This window comes from Tauraco erythrolophus, chromosome 2 (genome assembly GCF_009769465.1).
Source record: "Tauraco erythrolophus isolate bTauEry1 chromosome 2, bTauEry1.pri, whole genome shotgun sequence".
Classification (NCBI taxonomy): domain Eukaryota; kingdom Metazoa; phylum Chordata; class Aves; order Musophagiformes; family Musophagidae; genus Tauraco; species Tauraco erythrolophus.
This window is the reverse complement of record NC_141466.1, coordinates 56,993,052-57,015,629: the sequence shown is the minus strand read 5'-3', so window position 1 is coordinate 57,015,629 and position 22,578 is coordinate 56,993,052. Positions and strand designations below refer to the sequence as shown.

General features: G+C 43.7%; 1 protein-coding gene across 1 annotated transcript in view; it reads right to left on the bottom strand.

Annotated features, from left to right (window-relative positions):
• The window catches only part of LPIN1 (lipin 1), an 82,187-nt gene extending 66,603 nt beyond the window's left edge, over positions 1-15,584 (bottom strand). The window contains exon 1 of the mRNA XM_086608395.1: positions 15,495-15,584. Within this exon, the coding sequence (XP_086464521.1) occupies positions 15,495-15,584 (90 nt within the window). The remainder of the gene's footprint in view (positions 1-15,494) is intronic.
• Positions 15,585-22,578: the final 6,994 nt, after the last annotated feature.

Here is a 22,578-nt window from a genome sequence, read left to right as displayed (position 1 = left end):
ATCCCCCTGCCCATCGATTTGTAGTGGGTTTGCTGTGATTCTTTCAAACCTTTCGTGTGGTTAAATCTTAAAGCCTCATGTGCATATTCCTAACTGCAGAAAAAATGTATCATTTCTTATATGTAGTATTCATAATTTTTTTAAGGGATTCGCTATCCACAACCTTTTAGGGAGTAAGTTTAGGTTGTTTTGTGGAACATTGGTATGTTTATAATACGAGGAGGACAGACGTTGTGTCCCAAGATCAGACTTCTGGAGTGGATACAACAGGAGAAGAAAAACAACCCTACATCTGAGGGGTGCATCAGGAAGTTTGGAAACTTCCATTGCAACTGGCACTATCGCAGGCTTTCTGTGCTCTGCTGCACAACCCAGCTAAGCTCACTCCGCTTCTGTTTGTTTAAATATAAAATAGAGAAAACACTATCAGCCTCAGAATAGTGTTATGAAACTGGATTTCTCAATGTTCACAAAGGTTCTGAGTTCCTTGGGTCAGTACACAGGGCTCATGTAGTAAAAACTATGTGTACATAAAAGTAAACACAAGTTCATAAATAGACTTCAGAAGCAGTTCCCTGCTGGATTTTATCCAGGAGGTCAGAAAATAAGGAGGAGGGGAAAGCTAAGTGTGCCTTTCATTGCACGTGGTTTGTTTTTCTCACTAACGCTACACTCTGTTCAGGACTATTTCTAGGAAGAAGGAGGCGGTCATAAAAACCAATGAAAATACGCTACAACTCTGCTGACAAGTAGATAAACAACACATGCAGAACAAGAGGAAATTTTTAACTCAAATTCTTGGGGAGAAGCATCACAGAATGCAATGGGGCAGGAGCATACCATTCCTGTGGAGCAAGTTTACTATTTATTCATATAAAAAGCTTTAAAAGTCTTTAGAAATATTTTAGAACATGTTAATAATCCCTTGTGCTTAGCTGTGCTTTTATTAATACTAAAATCATTAGATTGGCTTTGAAATTGTTCCACCATGTAACAAGATCACACTTATAGAGGTTCCCTGCCTCTCCTCCTACTTCTTTCATTATTTTGCTTAAACCAGGCTCAGTGGCCTGGCATCTATTGCTCTCTTTTGTTAATATGTCATACATTTTTTTTCTCCAGGCAGCACAATGCTATGGGTGAAGCTCCACAGATCCCCAGCTGTAGAGAATGCAGTTTACGTCACCAGCAGATGCTCCACATGGGGCTGGCTGACCCCAGAATTGAGCAACCAGTCCTAACATTAACTATAAATGTCTATTTTACGCTCCCGAAGATGCCATTGCTGCGATGCTGGTGGTGAAGCAGTGCTGGATTGACACAGCAACAACCAGCTGCCCTCCGAGTGCCTTAGGGCTGTTTTCTGGATTTATAGTTTAAGAACAATGTGGAGAGATGGGTCTCAAGATATGCACCACAAACCTCCCCTAGCATCCAGCAACATGGCCGAGGATATCAGAGATCCACCTCTGTCAGTGGAGGATCCTGACTGGTATTTCAGTTACCTACACAGGGGTGGTTTTCCCCAGAAGCTAAGTCAAAGGAACATTAAAAGCTTCGTTTTGTGAATCATCTTTTATTGAGTATGTTGGACTTTAAGGGTACTCCTGCATTCAGATGGATGAAGGATTATTAACTGCTCTGTGAAAAATGAACACCTCCTGACACTCCAGGCTGGCAGGATCCATTTTTAAAATAATGTCACAGATTAGGAAGTCAGCAAAACATGAGTTAATGACAACAAAAGGTAGTTGGTTCACTGTAGCAGACTCCAGGACATTTACTTATTTTCTTTTCATTATGCAGCATCCATAATGTAATTATTCCTATGTGAAGAGGTTCCTGCATAGAGCAAGCACGCCAGTCCAGCTGTTTGTGCTTTGCTTCAGGGACAACATAGGACTGTACTTTTTCAGAGCCTTTCTCACCCAGATAACAGTTTTCATTATGTGGCATCAAGTGGAGTAGAAGGATGTCCTGCTTCTGGGTTGGCTTGTTAGTGCTAGTGTTAGCGAGATAGCATTAGATTTGGAGTCCCCAGGGTATACAATGCAAAGATGCTGAACATCCTATATTCAGCCCAGATGCATTTATCTGACTGTAAGGACAGAGAATAGTTCCCCTGACTTCAAGGACACCTTTCTTCAGTGGGATCAAATCCTGGGGCTGCCCCTCTCACCTTAGACATCCCCAAAGAAGATGGTTATGTCTGAAACAAAGTCCGCATTTCTTCAGCAAAGGTCTTGTGGGCAGTGGAAAAGTGAAAATAAATGCAAATACATCCTGAAAATCAGTACAGCAGTCAAAAAAGCCTCATTTTTATCAGTATTAAATTATCCTATGGTTTACAAAGGAAAAGAATGTGCACTAAGACTCATATTTTATACTTCTGTTTTCTGGCCTTTAGCGGTGCTTAGAAGCTTTAATCGTGGCCCACTTTGCTACATGCTGTAGAGGGACAAAACAAAAAGGTTGTGGGTTTTTTGCAATTTTGTGCAATCTTCCCTAATTTAAGAAAGTGAAGGATTTCCAAATATTAGCATTCAAGAGTCTGGTCAGTCATTCACTGGCTGCTGCTTTATTAATATAACAAGTAACAAGACATCATTAATGCAGGTAGCGTAGCATGAGCTGAAAAATTTGCTTGGTGTGTATGGCAGGGGGAGAAATGTGCTGCCCGGCTGCTGTGGTGGTGGTGGTGGCCAGCAAGTGGTCAGGAGGTGTGTCTGCTCCAGCACTGCCTATGTCCTGGTTTCGGGGAAGTCTGTCTGGGGATCTATAAAGGCCTTATACAAAGCAGAAAATAAACCACCGGCATTACCAAGCAAATAAGGCAGATCCCCAGTGAGTAGCATCTTCCCTAACCTTAGCCAAAGCCTAAGCGAGCTTACAGTTCCCTCTGTAGGCAGTGGAGAGGTAGAGACGGTTTCAAGGATTGATTTAATCCAACATGATTGTCTTTAGCTGGGGAAAAGAGACCTTCTGTAGGGGTGTCCCTCTTCTTCCACTGAGCACAGATGCAGTAAAACACCTGCAGCATCTTATTTCATGCCCTCTGATGTGCCTGGAGATGAAATGAATCCATGGGAAAGCAGGAGGGGACAGTCCAGGGAACCTGTGGGAATCCCAGGAGCAGCTGGGATTGAGGGTTCTTCCCCAGAGGCCATGCGAGGAAGGGCTAGAGGCTGAAGCCTCTGGCCTTTGGCAGTCCTCCTCAGGGGAGGGGGAAGGCTCCCTCCAGCTCCTGCCAGAAGCCAAGAGAAAGTATTCCTGGGCTGCCTGCAGCCCAGCTCTTGTATACATCTTATATGGGTGCTCTGTGGAAGGGAAACTTTTTCCCCACCAGTCAGTCGCCTCATCCCTCTGGATCTGTCATCCCTCACTGCCTGACTCCACTTCGCTCTCACCATTAACCTCTCATCTCCGCCCAGCCTTTCTTCCAAACCCGGCTCCTTACCCACAGGCTGTCCCACTAATAGTCCTTTCCTACCTACAGGCTGCAGGAAAAGTGCCCAGCCCATGCAAAAGCTGAATATCTGGGTCCTGCTGTAAACACTGGGTTGATGCTTAGTCCAGAACATTTTCGTAGTGCCTCAACCATCATAGAAACCTCTCTCCCCTAACCAGCTGCCCAGAACCGCCAAGAAAACTGAGTGGGGAAATTTGACCATTGTTTGTCCTGCTGCACTAACCTGTCACCCATTAGGCACACGCTGCCTGCAGGAAATTAGACACCCACTTCGGTCGTCTTCTTGCAGTCATTAAGTGTGGGTATAGTATGTCTGCCAAACCCCTATTAATAAACCACCTTTTTGTCTGTCGCAGAGTTATGCCAAGATAAAATGCCATTCCTCTCCTACTGTCCATCTTTGTGTTTCACAGGTCGTTTATATGAATATCAAAATCAGTGAACCAGTCCCATAAATAAGAGTTACAGGAAACTACGTGTTTCAACTGCACCATTAGGGCCTGACTATGCTCAATCCACCACCCTAGAGCAGGAGGGAGAGAGAAAGAACATTAATTTTGAGCAAAACATAGGCTTTAGGGCACAGTTTATATCCAAATGTGTTGCTGCACAGATGTTCTGTGCCCATCTTCATGGGCTCCTACTTTACAAGTCTAATGCAGCTGCTGGAGGGGAGCAGAAGAGACAGATGAAATGAATAATGAAGCAAACTTCCTTCTTCCATCATTTTAACTCCCTTCACTTAATGTTACTTTTTATACAGGAGGGGGAAAAGTATTACTGTGTTTATAACCTGTTAAATGCATTACCCCTCTCATATACAGCACAGCCTCCATGAATCTCAAAGCATATTACAAAAGATGTTATTAGCATAATTCCCTTTTAACAGATGGAGCAACTAAGAAAGTTGCAGTGGGTTACTGAAACTCATCCAGCAGCACAAAGGAAAATAGCTTTGTCATCCTGTCTCGGGCCAGCACTGCACTGATTAGGCCAAGAGCTACAGGTCATTTCTCAATCCCAGCTGAGAGTCGAGTCTTACTTGACTTTTACATTCAAATTTTGGCTTCTATTGCACACACAGCATAAAATTTCCAGGGGAAGGGCTTTATGAGTACCCAAACATTTTTACCAAAGGTCATGTCCGTATTGCTTTAAATTAGCTCAATTGCGATGACTGTTGTGTTTCCACTGACTTTCCAAAAATACCAGGACTCAGCCAGTGAATCCAATTTAACTGAGGATATAAGGACGAAGGACATTTAAATACCTATGGGAAAACTGTCCTTCAAGTTTAATCTATTTTGGTTTAAATTAGGCTAATACAAATTAAGGAAAATATTGTTTTTCAAGAGAGTTTTCATACAAATATTTCTTGAAATTTGTTTATTTATTGAAGAGTATATTTCCATTGAATTTCCTAAATGTCTCTCTGCAGTAAAGCCCCCCTGCAGATGTCTTTGACTCATAAAAACCTCTAAGGAAAAGCTGGCAGACTGAAGGTGCTCAGACATTTATGAGGAAAGGAGACCCCTGAACTCTAGAGATATCTTGGACATATTTACTGGGATGGAGATCCCACAAAGCCACGACTTACATCTCTACCTCATGTTTCTCTGTCTTCAAGCATCCAAGAAATAATGAGTCTATGCAATCCTAAAATACTTGGGAAAAGATAGGGCAATTCATCATCATTTCCAGATTTGAAAGGAAAATTAGTGATTTTTATTAGCAAAGCTATGCAGAACTCCTAAATGCTTGTGTAAGTAAAAATTAATCTTGCAATGCTTGATGATATGGTATTTGCTTTTTAAAAGGTCTCCTCTGTCCCATAGCAGATTGCTATATGGATGTTAGCATCAAAGCTCTGCTACGTGCAGAGAGTGAGCAAAGAGGATGGTCCATTTTATCCCAGTATAACGCAGAAAAAACACCCCTGAGATGTAAAACACTGATATAAAGGTAAATAAATGAAAAACTTTCATACTGGTTAGCTGATATACAAAACACCTGGATGTAAAGATACTTCCAGATGAAATGAGCTTTTTTTGAAAAAAAAAAAGCATGGTCATTTAATTGACCATGCTTGCTATAGGCTGTTAATTATCACGTTGACTCATTTCTAACAAGAGGAAGATAAATACCAGGCATCGGCCATAAATAATGTATGTGGCCACTGGAGGTCACTTTTGGTTTAGAAATGCTCCACTTTAGAGGCATTTTGGCAGCAATACACCTTCTGCAAAAGCAGAAAGGAGCACAAATAGAGTTTGCAACTTCTTAATGAAAATTGATTGGAAAATATTTATTTCGTTTTAGGATATTTTGCAGCCCAGAAGGCCTTCAGGGAATTACTGCAAATTATCTTCATGAAACAGCTATTCTCACTATATTTTTTCCATACTACGGAGTTTTGTAATATGGCTATGGCCTGAAAGACAATGACATTAATAAATCAACGAATTGAAATAACAGTTATAAGACTGGGTTAGAATGAAAAAGAGCATATTTTCTGCTTTTGTGGCTAAGCAAACACATTGCTGGCTCTGCATTTAAACGAAGAAAGATAATGTTAAAACTTTTCACATGGTCTGTGGATCAGGTATCTACCACTTAGCTCAAAGGCTCCAAGTTTCAGGCTTTTGCCACTGAAGAAGTAAAGAACAGCAAAGAAAAGTAGCAATATTCTGTGTACTGAATTAATTTATAGAATCATAGAATCACAGAATGGTTTGAGTTAGAAGGGATCTTCAAGATCACCTGGTTCCAAACCCTCTGCCACAGGGACACTTTCCACTAGACCAGGTTGCTCAAAGCCTCATCCAACCTGACATTGAACACTTCCAGGGATGGGGCATCTACAACTTCTCAGGGCAACCTGTTCCAGTGACTCACCACTCTCAGAGTGAGGAATTTCTTCCTTAGATCTATTCAAAATCTACCTTTTTTCAGTTTAAAGCCATTACCCCTTGTCCTATCACTACATGCTCTTGTAAAAAGTCCCTCTCCTGCTTTCTGTCAGGCCCCCTTTTAGGTACTGGAAGGCTGCTAGAAGTTCTCTCCAGAGCTTTCTCTTCTCCAGGCTGAACAGTCCAAACTCTCTCAGCCTATCTGCATAGGAAAGGTGCTCCAGCCCTCAGATCATCTTTGTGGCCCTCCTCTGGACTCACTCCAATAGATCTGTGTTCTTCTGTTGTTGAGGGGTCCCAGAGCTGAATGCAGTATTTCAGGTGTGGTCTCACACAGAGCAGAGGGGCAGAATCGCCTCCCTCGACCCACTGGCCACACATCATTGGATGCAGCCCAGGAGAGACTTGGCTTTCTGGGTTGCTGGCACACATTGCTGGCTCATGTTGAGCTTCTCATCCACCAGTGTCCCCAAGTCCTTCTCTGGAGGGCTGCTCTCAAACCCTTCATCCTCCAGCCTGTATAGATAGTGAGGATGGCCCCAACCACTGTGCAGGACCTTGTACTTGGCCTTGTTGAACTTCATTAGGTTGTCACAGTCCCACCTCTCAAGCCTGTCAAGGTCCCTCTGGATGGCATCCCTTCCCTGCAGCATGTTGACCACACCACAGAGTTAGGTTTCGTCAGCAAACCTGCTGAGGGTGCACTCAATCGCACTGTCCATGTCACTCACAAAGATGTTAAACAACATTGGCCCCAATACCAATCCCTGAGGAACACCACTCGTCACTGATCTCCACTTGGATGTCGAGCCGATGACTGCAACTCTTTGAGTGCCATCATTCAGCCAATTCCTTATCCACCGAGTGGTCCATCCATCAAATCCATGTCTCTCTAATGTAGAGACAAAGACGTTGTGAGGGACAGTGTCAAATGCTTTGCACAATTCTGAGTAGGTAATGTCAGTTGGTCTTTCTTTATCCACCAAATTCTAGATTAATCCTGCAAAATCTTACTCCTCTGAGAGGTCATCCTTAGATGATTGATACAATTGACTTCAGAAGGAGCCTGTGTCTGAATAAAAAAAGATTTTTTTTAAACCAGCTGTCGATGTTCCATCTCTTTTTTTTTTTCTTTTTTTTTCTTGTTTTCTCAGACTCTCATAAAAGGGAGCTGCTTCCTGGCTTTTCTTGCTTGGGAGCAGCCATGCAATCCCTTCATCCCTGGTATTCCCTGTCTCTCCCGGCCAAAGGACACTTTAATCATCCATTATAGCAGTGCATTTCAGCAGCGATGTCACAAAACCATCATCACTCTAAGGTCAGGCCAAGGCTTTTGCGAAATTCAGAAGACAGAAGGGAAAAAAGGAAGAGAGGGCAAGAGAATATAGAAACCACATAAATCCCTCCATCAAGTAGTTTCTTCTTGGCCTTTCAGAAGGAAAGATGGAGAATTTATTGTGAATGGGCATGTCTCTATTGCCTGGTAACAGTGCCTGTAATATATCACCTGCTGTGTTTGAGTAAGTGATTGCTCTTTTGTACTGTGGTCTGTGGTTTTGATGATGAACTTCCTAGGACACTGTAAAGATAAAAATCACAGCTTACCGCTTGTTGAAGATTTAAGGAGCTATAACTTCATAATGGTACTAATGGGGGATAAACAGGCTCTTGACTCCTGCCCGAGTGCCACGTCAGTGCTGCAAAATTTTCCAAGACGCTGAAATCTCAGAGGCCTTATTTAAAATACATATTTTTAAAATTTTTTACTTCGGTTGCTGAAACCTAAACAAAACTCCCATGCATGCACACAAAATTCCCACCCACAAGGGGAGTGTCAGGCCCGTATCGGACACAATGCAAAGAGACTCTGCAAAGCTGACTGGAGACTCTCCCTTGCTGTCAGCTTTGCAGGAAAATCATCCCAACACAGCAACAATGGGCAGTGGCACAGGTGCACAGAGGCAAGGAAGGTGCAACAAAAGGTATTAGCTTTGGTTGGAACAATACAGTCCATAGATTAAATGAGAAATGTTTTCAGGAACTTCTTTTTCCTCTGCATTTGTATGTATGATATTATACTGGTCATGTCTCAGAAAAATGGTTCCCGATTTCCCTATGAGGCTGGCTACTGGTACCAAAAGTGAGAAGATTAATTCTGAGGATGGTCTCAGGGTCACTTTTCCTCCTCGTTTCACGAACTGCAATCCCAAGTGGGATATGCCTCATTTCTAATACACAATGCGTTTAAATGTGGAGCGTGGGGGCTTGAGCTGTATGGCAGCATGCCCTGCCAGGATGGGCTTTGCGGTAAAACGTGCCCTTCTCTTCTCACTGCTCCTTTACTGCACAGGCAAGCACTGCTTTGCAAGCACTTCCATGCCTGTCTCTAGCCCTTGACATATGCAGCTCCATTTGCAATTCCTTAATTATTTCTAGCTCTGTAAAAGCAATGAGATCCACAAGACCATTTGCTCTCATTTCCTTAACACCTGCCCCCGCCCCCCCCATATATTTAATTTCGAGCAAAGCAGAAGGCAGTTCTGCATTTCCTGAACCATTGTGCCATGGATGCTCTTCTCTGATGATGGCCCCTGCTCGTGCCCATTAAAACCAGAGCATGCATGTTCTGGGGTGCCAGCATGATCCTCCCTTTTTGTGTGCACCCCGTTATGTCATCTGTGGCCTCTCTGGGTGATGGCAGTGGGAAACGCTTGGCTTATGACAGCCCAGCCTTTATCTGATTTCTGCTGTTTTTCAGGAAGTGTTTTCTTATCTCCCAGGGACATGACTCGTAAGAACTCGATAAATTTTTGAATGTGAATGTCTGAAAGTGGGTAGCAGGAAACAAGTATGTTGTTCACTGCTTTCAAAAACCTCAGATTTTAAGGCAGCCCTGATTCTTGGAGATGTGTTTGTGCTTTCTGCCTGTTTGAACTGGGTTTTTCTTATGTGCTCCACTTTTGAGAGTGTTTTGCACTTGTGCCCAGATGTCAGTGTAGGTTTTGCGTAGCCGCTGGGTCAGGGCTGCTGAAGCTCACCCCTGGGCTGCCCAGTCCTTAGGCTGTGGCCTTGGCATGATGCAAACTCCTGCTCCAGGTGAGATTCAGCTGTCACAGACCACTACGAGGAGTGGGAGAGTCGGAAACAGAGAGGTTAACTCTCAGTTTGCATTTATGGCAGCATAAGATAACTAAGTGTTATTAAAGCATTACTCATCATGCACAGAAAGGTTATCACGCAAAGGCAGCGTAGGTGACGGGAACTGAGGGCGAAGCAGCTGACAGCCTTGATACTGTTTGCCTGCCACTTATTGCCCTCAGCCTGTCGTCCCCATGGACCAAGCTGAACTTTCAAATCTATATTAAGACAGGGCAGGCTCTCTGAGACATGATCTCCAGATACAGAGGATCGCTGACCTCCAGCAATCTGCTCTAAATAAAATGCAGAAGGGCTCAGTCTCTGGTCGGCTCCCCAGAGAGTTGCTCTGGGAGCTCCGGGGTGAGCCACAGGGAAGGGTCCGGGTTCAATTTACTGTTTGTTTTTCAGTAGGTGGGAAGGCAGCATACATGCTTCATGCTGAAGGAAAGCAGATCTGCAGTGAATACCTTTGAGACTTATTTACCCTTGCAAAAATACATCCTCCAGTCGCCGAAGCGCCAGGCCGCCGAAATGGGAGCAAGGGGCTGCAACCAGGCAGCACCTGCTCCCGGGGCTGCGGCTGCTGACCTGCCGGGCATGGCGGGGTAAGGCCATCCTGGGGGAAAGAAGCCCTGCCTCTGAAAAACCTGAGGTCCACCCAGCAGATAGCTGCAAAAAGACCCACCAGAATCAAACAGAACAAGAGCCCACACCTTGGACCTTGTGCTTAGAGCAGTTGTTGAATCCTTGTTCCTGAAGTGGTACAGATCAGCCACAAGTCAGAAAGCAAAGCCAGGGGAGTATCAGGACTCCTGTGAGAGATCCTTCACTGGGGAAGGTCCACAGGATGGGGCAATCCCGGAGCCCAAACCGTTCCCATTTGCAGGGACAGCTAGGAACAGTCCTGCTCTCTGAGTAGCTGGGGGCATCCCTGCTGTGAAGTGCAGGAGACTCGAGGTGATGGCAGCCACCGGGTGAATGGGCTTTGATTTCCAGCTGGTCCAAGCCAGCACAGCATCGGTGGGGGGAGAGCAGCCTCCAGCCCTGGACTGCTCTGTCCCACTTACACAGGATAAGTTTTTTTTCAGTAAAAGTCTCACAGTGAGAGACATGCAGATGTTTTTAGCTTTCCAAAGAAACTGATGCTAATTAAATTGTTAGCCTCACTGGAATTTAGTAAATCCAGGACAGTCTGCATCCCTAGAGAAATGACAGTGGTTTATCAATGACCCTGTGGTTTGGCCTGGGACTGGGCAGAGATTGGTAGAAACTTGCCCTTGAAAAGCCAACCCATCCCTCTCCCACGGCAGCATCAACTGCAGCTGCAGCACTGGCAGCAGATGGCAACTTAATTGCAGCAAGGCTTTGCATTTCTAGAAGGCTTCTCCCAGAGGATCTCAAAATACAATATAAGCTTCAGGTTAAATTAATGCAAAAAAGTTGAGGGGAGGAGAGAAATGAAGGTTACAGTTTTCAAGTGTGCCCGTTTACTTTGGGTACCCAGTACAAGTGGTTCAGGGAGGATTTTCACAGATGGTCCACCCTCTTGGTTCAGGTGAAATCTGTAGAAATTCTTCTGAACATGAAAGTCTCGAGCTGGGATCTCAGAGCACAGCTACCTGTGGAAACACTGGAAAATAAACCCTGAATTTTGCCTAGGGAAGTTTATATTTGATTCAGGAATTTGCACAGATCTCCTTGTATCTGCTATGCTTTGACAGGCCCAGTTCTGCTCTAAAATTCGGTGATAATGAGGGTGGGTGAGTACTTTCAATGTCCCTCCTGGATATTTCTGTAATTAAACGTGAACAGCATTGACAGCATCTGTTAGCTAAGCTACGCAACCCACAGTATTTTGTTAATTATGAGGTGAAAAAAGCATGTTTAAGGGGTCAAACTGAAAGAAACACTGCCATGTGGAGAACTTGGACATATTTTAACAATATTTTCTTTTCTCTAATATGTATTTTTTTGCTAACTATGTTATGGGCTTTCAATGTCCACTGCAAAGTGTAGCTCAGAAAATCCCCCCATGGCTCAGCTGCTGGGGCTGCTGGCGGGACCCAACAGGAGGGCAGCAATGCCCAGGGGTGCTGGGGGGCAAATCAGGCCAGGCACCATGTCTCCATCTGAGATAATCCCATTAACCTGCTGAATACCATTGCTCCTTGTCCCAGGCTGGAGGAGCAGAAACGTTCTCTGTGCATGACCCAGCAGTGGCTGTTTTGGGCAGTATTTGGTGGGAAGAGAAGAAGCTCCACAGGTGTCCTGGGACATGTCCACTCCGGCTGGTGGCTCTCCCTGCAAAGTGGCAGCCATACAGCCCAACGTGGCTCCCCCAGAGCAGCCTTACACCAGCAAGAGTGACCTGGAGTATGGGGATTTCAAGTGCAGTCTTAAAAACAAGATAAATATCCCCTGACTGAACTGGCTAAACAATGAAAAAGCTGGAATCCAAACAAACTAATCACCGGAATAAAGGGCATTCCTCCATCTCCCTGCAACCAGCTGCATCCCTCTCATCATGCTCGCCCCCGGCTGCCAACAACAGCACATGGCACAAGCCCAGCTGCCACCACATGCCCCACGTGTGCCTGTCCCAGTCACAAAATGGGAAATCAGGTTTCCGTGCCATCCCGACCACGGCACCCCTTCACTGCAGTTGTTATTTATGGTCTGGCTTGGCTTTTTTGGGGGTATGTGGGCACAAGCCATAGTGCCTCCATCACATTGCCGGGCTGTCCCAGCAGAGCAGAGGAAATAGGGCAGCACGGGGCCACCCACAATACAGCAGTGTCCCACCACTGGGACCAGGGGTAAGCACGGTTTCAGGGAGGCAGAGATGGGTGCAGGAATGGTTCCTGCCCTCTCCAGCTTCCCCAGCCCATCTCATTTGGCAAATATGCTCAAATGTGGTTGCTGATCCCAGTTCCAGCCCTAAGCTAATGGCAAGGTTGGGACGAGTTCCTCACCAGCAACACATGGCCCAGCTTGGCAGACGGTTGCAGACATTGTCATTGTCTGCAGGTTGGTAGAGTTTGTCACTGAGGGTTTGTCACCAGTGAGAAGAGGGGACTGCGTAGAGACAGCCTTGTCAAAATGCCAGTGGCACAGCACTGCCACATTTGACTCCTCCATCACAGCCAGACCATTGCCCCGAGGTGGACATGTTGCCCGCTGCCCCTCTTTCTGTACATCACAAACTTCTCACCTCGCCAGCCATCACCTCCTCCTACCTTTGCAGGGTGCAGTCTGGGAGTATTGCCAGTACAGTGTTTTCAGGGGGCAGGAATGGACTGGAGAGACTTTAGTATGCCCTTTCCAAAGCTATCCTGAACTGTGAAATAACTGCTCCCCAACATGAGAGAGCACTGCAGCGTATAGCAGCCTCTCCCCAATTTAGATATGGGCTAAAATGGTGCAAAAATGGGTTAGAAGTACCCACCTTTGCATTATCCATACAAAGTTGTGGCAACGCACTGTAATAATTGCAGAGGATTTATAATTATCTTACTTTCACAAGAGTTCGAGAAAGGCAAATACTTAAGGATGGCATAACCTAAATAGTCCAGCAGCATCCCGGGCTTCAGGTCACACTGCTCCGACAGAGCCCTCCCTTCCAAACACAGGTTAGCCAAAATTTTCTATTGAAGTTTCACATGCCGTCACATCACCAATGACTGATCAAAAACAGAAGAGAAACTGGACTGATTATGCAGGGTTTTAAGGTAATTTTGTCTTGTTGCTTAATTTATGTAGTTACCATAAAGCTGTCTCTGTAAGCATCTTTCTGTTTCAAGTCTAAGGACACTTGTGTTTAAATTTTACTACCAACATCCTCACTGTGTTATACCAGCTTCTTTCGGTGCTGTATAATTGATTTGTTATTTTTCCTTTATTCCTTCTCTGAAAAGGACAGAAGTGTACAATCTCATTCATATCCTTTGGGAAAGAAAATTTGTGTGGTCCTCTTGCAACGCCATGGTAAATCAGAGGAAGTGTTTTGACATCTAGATGCTTACAAAAACAAATTTTTTCTTCTGGAAGCATTTAATATTTTAATCACATGCTACATTTCAAAGCCTAGAGCTCATATGTTTATCTTTGCATACCTAGGGAATCTTTTTATCTAAGAGCTCTCTGTTATGAGCTTTTAATATTCCCAAATATATGCATTCTGTCATCTCCAAGGACCACAATTTTCTCTGTACTCTGCAATATACCAACATTCAGAAACACTTCAGAAAATCTATGGAGGCAAATGGTCTTTCTTTTCTCAAGTCCTTAGCAGAAGCCTGGAGTCAGCAACTCCTAAAGGCCAATAGCAACACTTTCAAATGATCTTTAGCACATCTATTTCTATCAGAAATCCAATATCATTTGTATGCTGAATAACACTGTTTATTTAACTTGTAATGAAACTTACACATTTGTTGCAGAACAGATTGTTCCACGGAGCAGTGAGAACTGTGATTTCCCTTGGAAATTTAAGAGTCACATATGCAAAGGGAAATCCCAGAAGGAAACTTAAGCTAAAGTACACATCATACAAATGCAATAGTCAAAATATTTTGTAGGACATCTTAATTTTTAATAAAACTGATAGCTAGAAATCCACTGACATTTGAAGTTTGAAAAAAATATAAATCCCTGCCTTCTGTGTTTATACTCAGAGTGGCTTATATTAATGTAGTTTAGGTGTTCCTTAGCACTCCAACTATCTGCTAACTATTCAGTATCTATCTCTCCACATCTAACCTCCATTCTTCTCAGTCTGTAGAGGATTTTCGGTGGAAATAGAAAGCTTCTACTTATGTTTAATTAAGAAATCCACATCTATAAATTATCTTCCTACCCATCAAAAATAGACGTTCACCAACACACAAATACTGTTGCTCAACTGAAAACCTGTGTCTTGATAGTGAGAACAACAGGTCCTCCTTTTCATCCTCCCTGCATGTTCCTCCAAAAATGAGACTGTTTTAAATCCACATTCCTATCATCAGCTAAATTTATTTATTTATTCTATGCCTTTTACCTTCAAAAAGCAATTGTCTCTGATGGCTCCTTGAGTACCTGCAGAAAGTATCAGTTCCATGCTTACACACACTTTCGTGCCTGACCACGAACACTTAAGAAACCATTTCAAGCATGGACATAGATGTGTATGTCTGTAAAAAGGTATGTAAATTTAAGGTTGTGAAATGAAACCATAAATACTAATTTCAAGACATATAATTGCTTTTTAATCACTTTAATGCTTTTTTTAAAGTAATTGAAAGCCTTGGTTGTACCCCTTTTCTTTTCCTGAAACTTAGAGAATTCCCAGACCATTCAGTAGAGCTATTCCCGTTTCCACTCAAAGTGCTTTCGGAGTGAATGCATCCTGTCTTTCCATCGGAAAACCATAATGACCCACATCTGCTCTAGCAGCATTAAGCATCAAGCCCAGATCTTAAAACACAGGACTGTGCAGCCACTGTTAGTGGACCATGAGTGCAGATTGGCTTTCATTAAGACAGCTTCTATCTTACAAAAAAAAATATGGCAAGACATTTCTGTATTTGTAATAGAGGTCTCACTGGCTCTTTTCTTAAGGCAGACCTTCAGACCAAACATTTAGACTATTGTTTACATCATTTTCCCTCCATTATACCTAAAAGGTGTTTTTCAACAGTGCTGCTTTACATGGCCTGTGAGACAGCAAAGCAAACAGTACAGAATCAGCCAGGTTTTCTTGTAGCATCTGACATACACAACAGAAGCAAAAGAAGGTTTTCTCCATTCAATTTTTTTTTTTTAAATGTCCACAGGTAGAACTGGAACAGACAATCTAACCATTAATGAAACACAAACTTCAACAGGAGAGTAAAAAAGCTGATGATACTCAGTTCTATCCAGGTTCACATAGCACAGCTTATTACTTTTTTCTAGAGTTTTAAGTGTTATTTATGCAACCTTGGGACATAAGCTCTTACCCAAGACCAAGGAGAGCCAGTGAGGGTCTCTGGCTGGTCTTCTTCCTCAGACGACATCCTGAGCTGCTCATTTTCTCCCATTCTTTGCATATGCTACTGAAACCACTCTTGGTTTCAGCCATGTACAAAAATGCTGTGTTCAAGTTTTAGCTGTTGACAACAATGCTCCAGAGAATATAATTTCCCAGTGATCCTGTTTGCTTGCTAATTTTACCTGCTGAAGTTCTTGGAAGCACAGCCAGAGCAAGAAACCTGAGCTCAGTAAACCAGAGCACACTTTCCTTGCAACTGATTACTCAAGTATCCTAATTAAGTCGTTAAAGTTCAGCGAAAAATTAGAGACTGACAAACACAAATTTACTTCCAAACAGTTAGTATCCTTACTTTCATATGAGATTTTTATGGTCAGACAATTTGCTGAGTTATAAATTCTGTGAACAGAATATAAGGAATTTTCACTGCCAATGTTTCATCACCATCATTTTTTAGTACGGATCGTATTTAGTACGGATTTTAATAGTTTCATTTTATTTTCAAGACAGGTTCTTAATGTCAAAACACTACCTTGCCCTTCTGTACAGCCGCACAACTCCACAGCCATAACTGTATGGATGTGAAGGCAGCACAGCTTTTCTACTCTTCTGTGCAGTCAAGCTTGAAAGAGGGCCATTTTCTTTCCCCTTTGTTCCTTTTGGTCTTCTATTTCTGTTGGGTTTGGTCCCAGAGTGTAGAATTCAATTATTATAGATCTCACTCTATGTAACTTCAGACAAACTTGCCCTGATACCTGTGAGACTTCTGGTTCTGTGAGAGGGGACCATCAAGTCCAGCATCTTGAAATTCCTTCTGGCAGCTGACCGGAATGGCAGCTTTGTCTCCAGGGAAGGATTTGTGCCTGAACTGACCACTAATTCTCAGCTATGATACGCTTTCAAATTCACAACCTTCAGCTTGAATTTTATTATTTATTATTCCTCTGCTTATTAGGCATCCAGTTGCAGTAGCTGGTGAAATAAAATAGCTATCAAAAAATCTGGACCCTTCTGATACAACTGATTTTGGGCAAAGGCTTCTAAATCCTTCCACTGAGTTATATAACGAAACGGCCTATTTATAGCACACCATGGCAGGAGAGTCCTAGCATTAGCTGTGAGCCGATAATGACTATTGAATGAACAAATGTGCCCAAATATGTTTGATATTTAACCTTAAGCTATATGAAAATTCAGTAAGTAGAAAAATAATGAAGTGATGGAAAAAGAAAACTTTGTAAATACAGCATTGAGTAGAGAAATACCCTGTTGCCAGCACGTGGTCTGTCATCACTCTGAGTGTCACTAAGATGGGCAGCATGCAAAGATAGAAAGGACTGAAAAATGACAGCCCTCTCTGATAGCTGGCAGCCCACCAGGCATTGTCAGCTTGAGCATTACAGTATCACAGGCGCACAGGCTGTGGTTTGACAGTGTGTTGTTTTCAACAGCAACACCAGCATCAGCTGTACTTGCCTCTGTCATCCTCCTTATCCCAAACTAAAACATGCAGAGCTTTGTAAAGTCTGATATAGTTTCCTGAAACAATTGATTCTGGAGTCTGAAGAGCTGTGACATCCCAGCTGAGAGGGAAGTTCACTGCTGCATGGAGTTGCCCTTAAGCTTTGGGAGTATTGATAACGAGGTGTTACTCCCATGCATTATTCCTGCCCATAGGTCAGGGCAATTCCAAGCACAAGTACAGGCAGGGCAGAGAATGGGTTGAGAGCAGCCCTGAGGAAAAGGACTTGGGAGTGCTGGTGGATGAGAAGCTCAACAAGAGCCAGCAACGTGCGCTTGCAGCCCAGAAAGCCAACCATATCCTGGGCTGCATCCAAAGAAGAGTGGCCAGCAGGTCGAGGGAGGTGATTCTGCCCCTCTACTCTGCTCTCATGAGACCCCACCTGCAGTACTGTGTTCAGCTCTGGGGACCCCAGCACAAGAAGGACATGGAGCTGCTGGAGCAGATCCAGAGGAGGGCCACGAAGATGATCTGAGGGCTGGAGCACCTCTCCTATGAAGACAGGCTGAGAGATTCGGGGCTGTTCAGCCTGGAGAAGAGAAGGCTCCAGGGTGATCTTATCGCAGTCTTCCAGTACCTAAAGGGGGCCTACAAGAAAGCTGGAGAGAGACTTTTTACAAGGGCGTGTAGTGATAGGACAAGGGGCAATGGCTTTAAACTGGGAGAGGCAAGATTTGAATTAGATCTAAGGAAGAATTTTTTTATAATGAGGGTGGTGAGGCACTGGAACAGGTTGCCCAGAGGAGCTCTGGCTGCCCCATCCCTGGCAGTGTTCAAGGCCAGGTTGGATGAGGCTTTGAGCAACCTGATCTAGTGTAATGTGTTTCTGCCCATGACAGCGGGGTTGGAACTTGATGATCTTTAAGGTCCCTTCCAATTCAAACCATTCTGTGATTAACCAAAACTAACACAGCTGCCAAACTGCTGTAAGTGTCTGACATGCCAAAGGAAATGTCAGTTTGCATCACAGGACAGGCATCAGGTGTATGCAACACATTCTCAGTTCACTCTAGTTACTCACTGGGCCTATGAGAGTCCACTGGGCTGCCCTCAGCATCGCTCCTGCACTGGCAGGCAGCCTCGTGCTGCCATCTCTGACCTGCTCCTCCCCCTGATGGGGCCACTGAGGCCCACTGGTGCCAGTCCTCGTTGGACATGCCTCCTGATGGGTGACTTAGGATCACAGGACATTGTCTTGGAAGACATCTGGAAGAGATGTGATTTTCAGAAGAATTGATGCTCACTTAGACTCTTTCATGTTTCACATTGGAAACTCAGAATCTGAAGGGGCCCAACAGCTGAATCACTCGCAAGTTGTAGGCTCACACTGCCTACAGAACAGCACAGCACTTAAGTTACCAAGATGCTCAAGTTACTCTTTTCTGTTGTACACCAAATGTTAAAAGACTGTAAGACAGAAACCCATTTATTAGCTATCTGACAGATCACATTTTCTTTCTGGAACAATTTCAGAGAAGGAAATTCAATACAATTCTTCTCATTTCAGCTGAACAGGGAAATGCCACACCTAATGAATTTCAATGGCATTCCTGCTTCTGCTGAAAGGTCTATTCACTATGCTTAAAAGATAGGAACCACTGTTTGTTGGAGTAATTTTCCACTGTCCCACCCATTTCTTCTGTTACATTTACTTTCAAGTTGAGATGGATAAGTATAGCAATCTGTCAGAAATACTGTTTAAATCATTGTAATGTGTTGTGTAATGGTTGTTTATAAAATTCTTCAAGAAGTGGCTATGCATCTTTCCCAGCACACTGTATTCCTGAAGCCTTTATCATATCCTGCACCGTCCAACTTCACCAGACCTTTCTCCTTTCACCAGGAAGCATTAACGAGTATTTCTTCTGTGCAACATACATAAACCCAACAAGTGCTATTCCTAAATCAATGCATCTGATAGTCTGGTATCTTAAGTCCAAGGGTGACCATCACCAAACACTTCTGGTCAAGATATCCAGAAATGGAACAATAACCAAATGTAAAAAGAACTTTCTCCATAATTTTCATAAATTAGGAGAGTGGTTCCCAGCCTTTCTCCAAGGTTACCATCCCCACAACCTGCTCCTTTTCCCATCTCCTCTGCTGCCATGCCCACACAGCCAGGCTGCTGTCCCTTTGCCTCCTTCCCAGTGCTCCCTCACAATGCCAGCAGCTGCTTTTCCCTTACTCCCTTCCCATTTCCCCACTCTCAGGACTTCATGACTTTGCTGCCACTTCCCCAGTCAGTGTTTTCAACCAAAGACACACATGGAACATGGGGGCTGACACGAAATTCACAGAAGATATTCTCAGACTCACGGTTCACACAAGCTTCAGAACAGTTTTTGAGCTCCTGTTCAGCTTGTAGCCTCTGTGAGACCCTGTAGCAGCGAGTTTCATTGGACAATTATGCAGCGTAAACAGAAATCTTGATGTTAGTTTTGAACATTGCCTGGTGATTTCACTACAAGATGACACAGGGTGAAAAAGAGCCAACTTCTTTTTATAAACAGCATTTGTAAGTGCGGTATCATGAGAAGGAAAGAAAACCATTTGTAATCATCCCAGAATATTTAAATATAGTAATATTAGCTCATGGTAACCTTCATGTGAACTTTATTTAGCTGAACTGATAAGATTATGTCATCTTATTTTTAATAGAATAATTGTTCAACTTAAAGATTAATTTAAGATATTCGTAAATACAATCACAACTCTACTGTACTGGGACAGCATCACTCACTTAAAATAGTTAAACTTTCTCCAGCCTTTTCACGTTACTGCAGCTGCTGTGAGCAAAGCATATGGAACTGCTCTTCTCTATTGTCTTTCTGTAAAGGTTTTTGTCTCATAAACACCTATGGCAATTTATAGTACCTGAAGTAGGTCTATATTAAAAAAGCAAGAATAAAATCTACCGTACGCAGCTTCTGAGTCATAGCTCTCCTGCTTTGCATCTCCTGTGGAGGTAAGATTCAAGATGCTGCATGTTCAGGCCAACCATGAGCCTAGTGGGGGATTTCACCCAGGTACACAGGGCTGCCAGCCTGCCTCAACACAGATGCCATCTTGTCTGGGACAAGATCTGTCTGGGACAGATCTATGAGATTTATGGCTGATAAATCAACAGTATTTATAAGAATAATGTAAGTTTGAATAGAAAAAAATCGCATCATGACCAAAAAACAGGTTCTGTGTGTTTGCAAAAGCATGTTCTGCATAAGTATCATATGATGCAGAATTAATCCAGTGGTTACCACAATACCCTGTGAGCCAATGACTGTTCTCTAAACTGTTACTGGTCCCTGTAGGTAGCAACACATGAAAACTCACTTCCCTATCAATCCTATTGCCTCTAAGTATAAAGAAAACTGTTAAATTGCTGTTAACATGTCACTGAACATTTTCTATAGCACCTTAGCACGCACTGCCAGAATAATGCTCCTTAGTATGAGTGCATAGTCAACACATCGGTCATGTAACAAGTGTGAAGAAATTCCCTACTGTTTATATTGCTATGTAAATCTAAATCAAACATTTCCATCTTCTTGAGGATTTCAATCAAAACCACATTTACATATGAAGCAGCTTTATGAAGCCTTTCTTAAAAGCATGGCAGCTGATTCCAAACATCTTTTTCTCATTGAGCAGGAGTCTCACTGTTGTATTTGACACCCCATCACTCTCTTACAAAATAATATGTCAGCAATGGGCAATGCCAGCAATTGAACTCTTGCCTCAAAACTCCCAGATTTGTGTCCTCCAAAATCACTAATGTTTTTCCTGGGAGCTGTCAAAACAGGACTGAAAATGTTATAAAAGCATTTGAAAAAGACCAGAACCACTGAGTATTTCTTCAGGTGAAGACTGGAGCAGGAATAAGGATAACAGGCAGAGGATGTATGGGACTAGTTTTACTTTTCATTGGAGAGCTGCATCCTTAAGGAAGTAGAAAAAAAGAAAGAATAGAGATTTTATTTCACACCAGCACAGCCACCATATTTCAGTGACCGCTGATGAAATATTAAGGCTGGTTGCTGAGGGATGGGGCATGATGTGTGAGTGGAGGGCTCTGGTGGGGGAATGGAAAGGCGTGGGAGTGGACTGGACAGTTGGAAGGCTATGTAGCAGGTGCGTGGGTGCCTGCCAGGGCACAGAACCATGCTTGCTGTGCGAGCAGCACGCTGCAGAGGTATGCAAGCAGAGGTTGGTTTTTAAGATAATTGCAATGCATTCCCACTCTGAGAAACAGCTCCGGCACAGTCATTTCTGCCACAGACGCCATGGCAGCGGCTGGGGAAATGACCCCAGGAAGAGGTGATATCTTGTGATCCCCCGCCAAGCCCTGCAGCCAGCCCAGCCCAGCCCACCGCAGATGGCCGGAACCTGCTGGGCTGGGTGCTCAGCCACCCACCTGAATTCCCCCTCTGATGGAAATCCTGATTCTTTCACACTGTACACAGCCGCTGCCCAGGGTCCTCATGCCCCAGCAAACACTTCCTACGGCAGCCAGGAGCCCGACTTGCCCCCCAGCTTCTGTCATGCTGCTGCCTCCATTCATAGCCCCCACTTCCCTTGCTCTCCGTTTTCCTCCCTGTAAACCTCTCCTCTGACTCTTCCTTTGGGTTGTTTGTCTATTACTTGTACCTCTTTCTTTTTTTGTGACACATTTCACCATGGAGTGTTGCAGATACAGTCTTTGAAGTGCAGCCCCCTCTCAAGCAATATTTAGCAGCTGCTTTTAGATGCAGTGTGGGAGCCAAGATCTGTACATTCCTTATCACAACGGGAGGCACTTCCTAAGGAAGGATGAAATCCCTGACATCCTCTAGTGTTCAAATCGTCTGTAATGCCCAGATGATTAGACACCAGACATTTGTGCTTAAGTGCTTGTGAAGAGTGCTTTGACAGCAGAGAGAGGATGGTAGAAGGAAAAAATATTTCACCTTCCCTGTAACCTTCTCTGTATTTGGATACTGTCTTTTGCAGAAGCTGAATCATAAAATACTTCACCCTCTGACACACAATACGGAACATGCTAATAACACCATCGGCGTGTGATAATAGTGGATGACGAACCCAGCAAGCATGGAAGGCACTAGAGAAGAAGGTAGAGATAGAAAAGAGTCCGTAAAAGTATGGAGGCAAGGCCTTTTTTTTGTTTGCTACTACATTGTCAAGGCAACCCATGTGACGGAGAGCACTATCGTCTTGCCAGTTTAAACACAGAAAGGAAAGACTGAAAGATCTGTGTACATAATGGGCACGGGCCAAGTTTTCTTGCAAAGGTCACTGAGACTGAAAGCCTGTAATTCCCTCCTACAAAAGGCAAGACAAGACAAGGGTGGAGCTGGGACCTGGTTTCCCAAACCAACACATGCAGATATAGCAAAAAACTATAGCACAAGGAAGTGCAGCACAGGATACCAGTCGCATCCAAACAGATTTGCTGTTATTTATCATTATTATTTATTTATATTACTGTATCACCTCAGAGTCGTAGTCGGACATGAATCCTATGTTGTCCCTC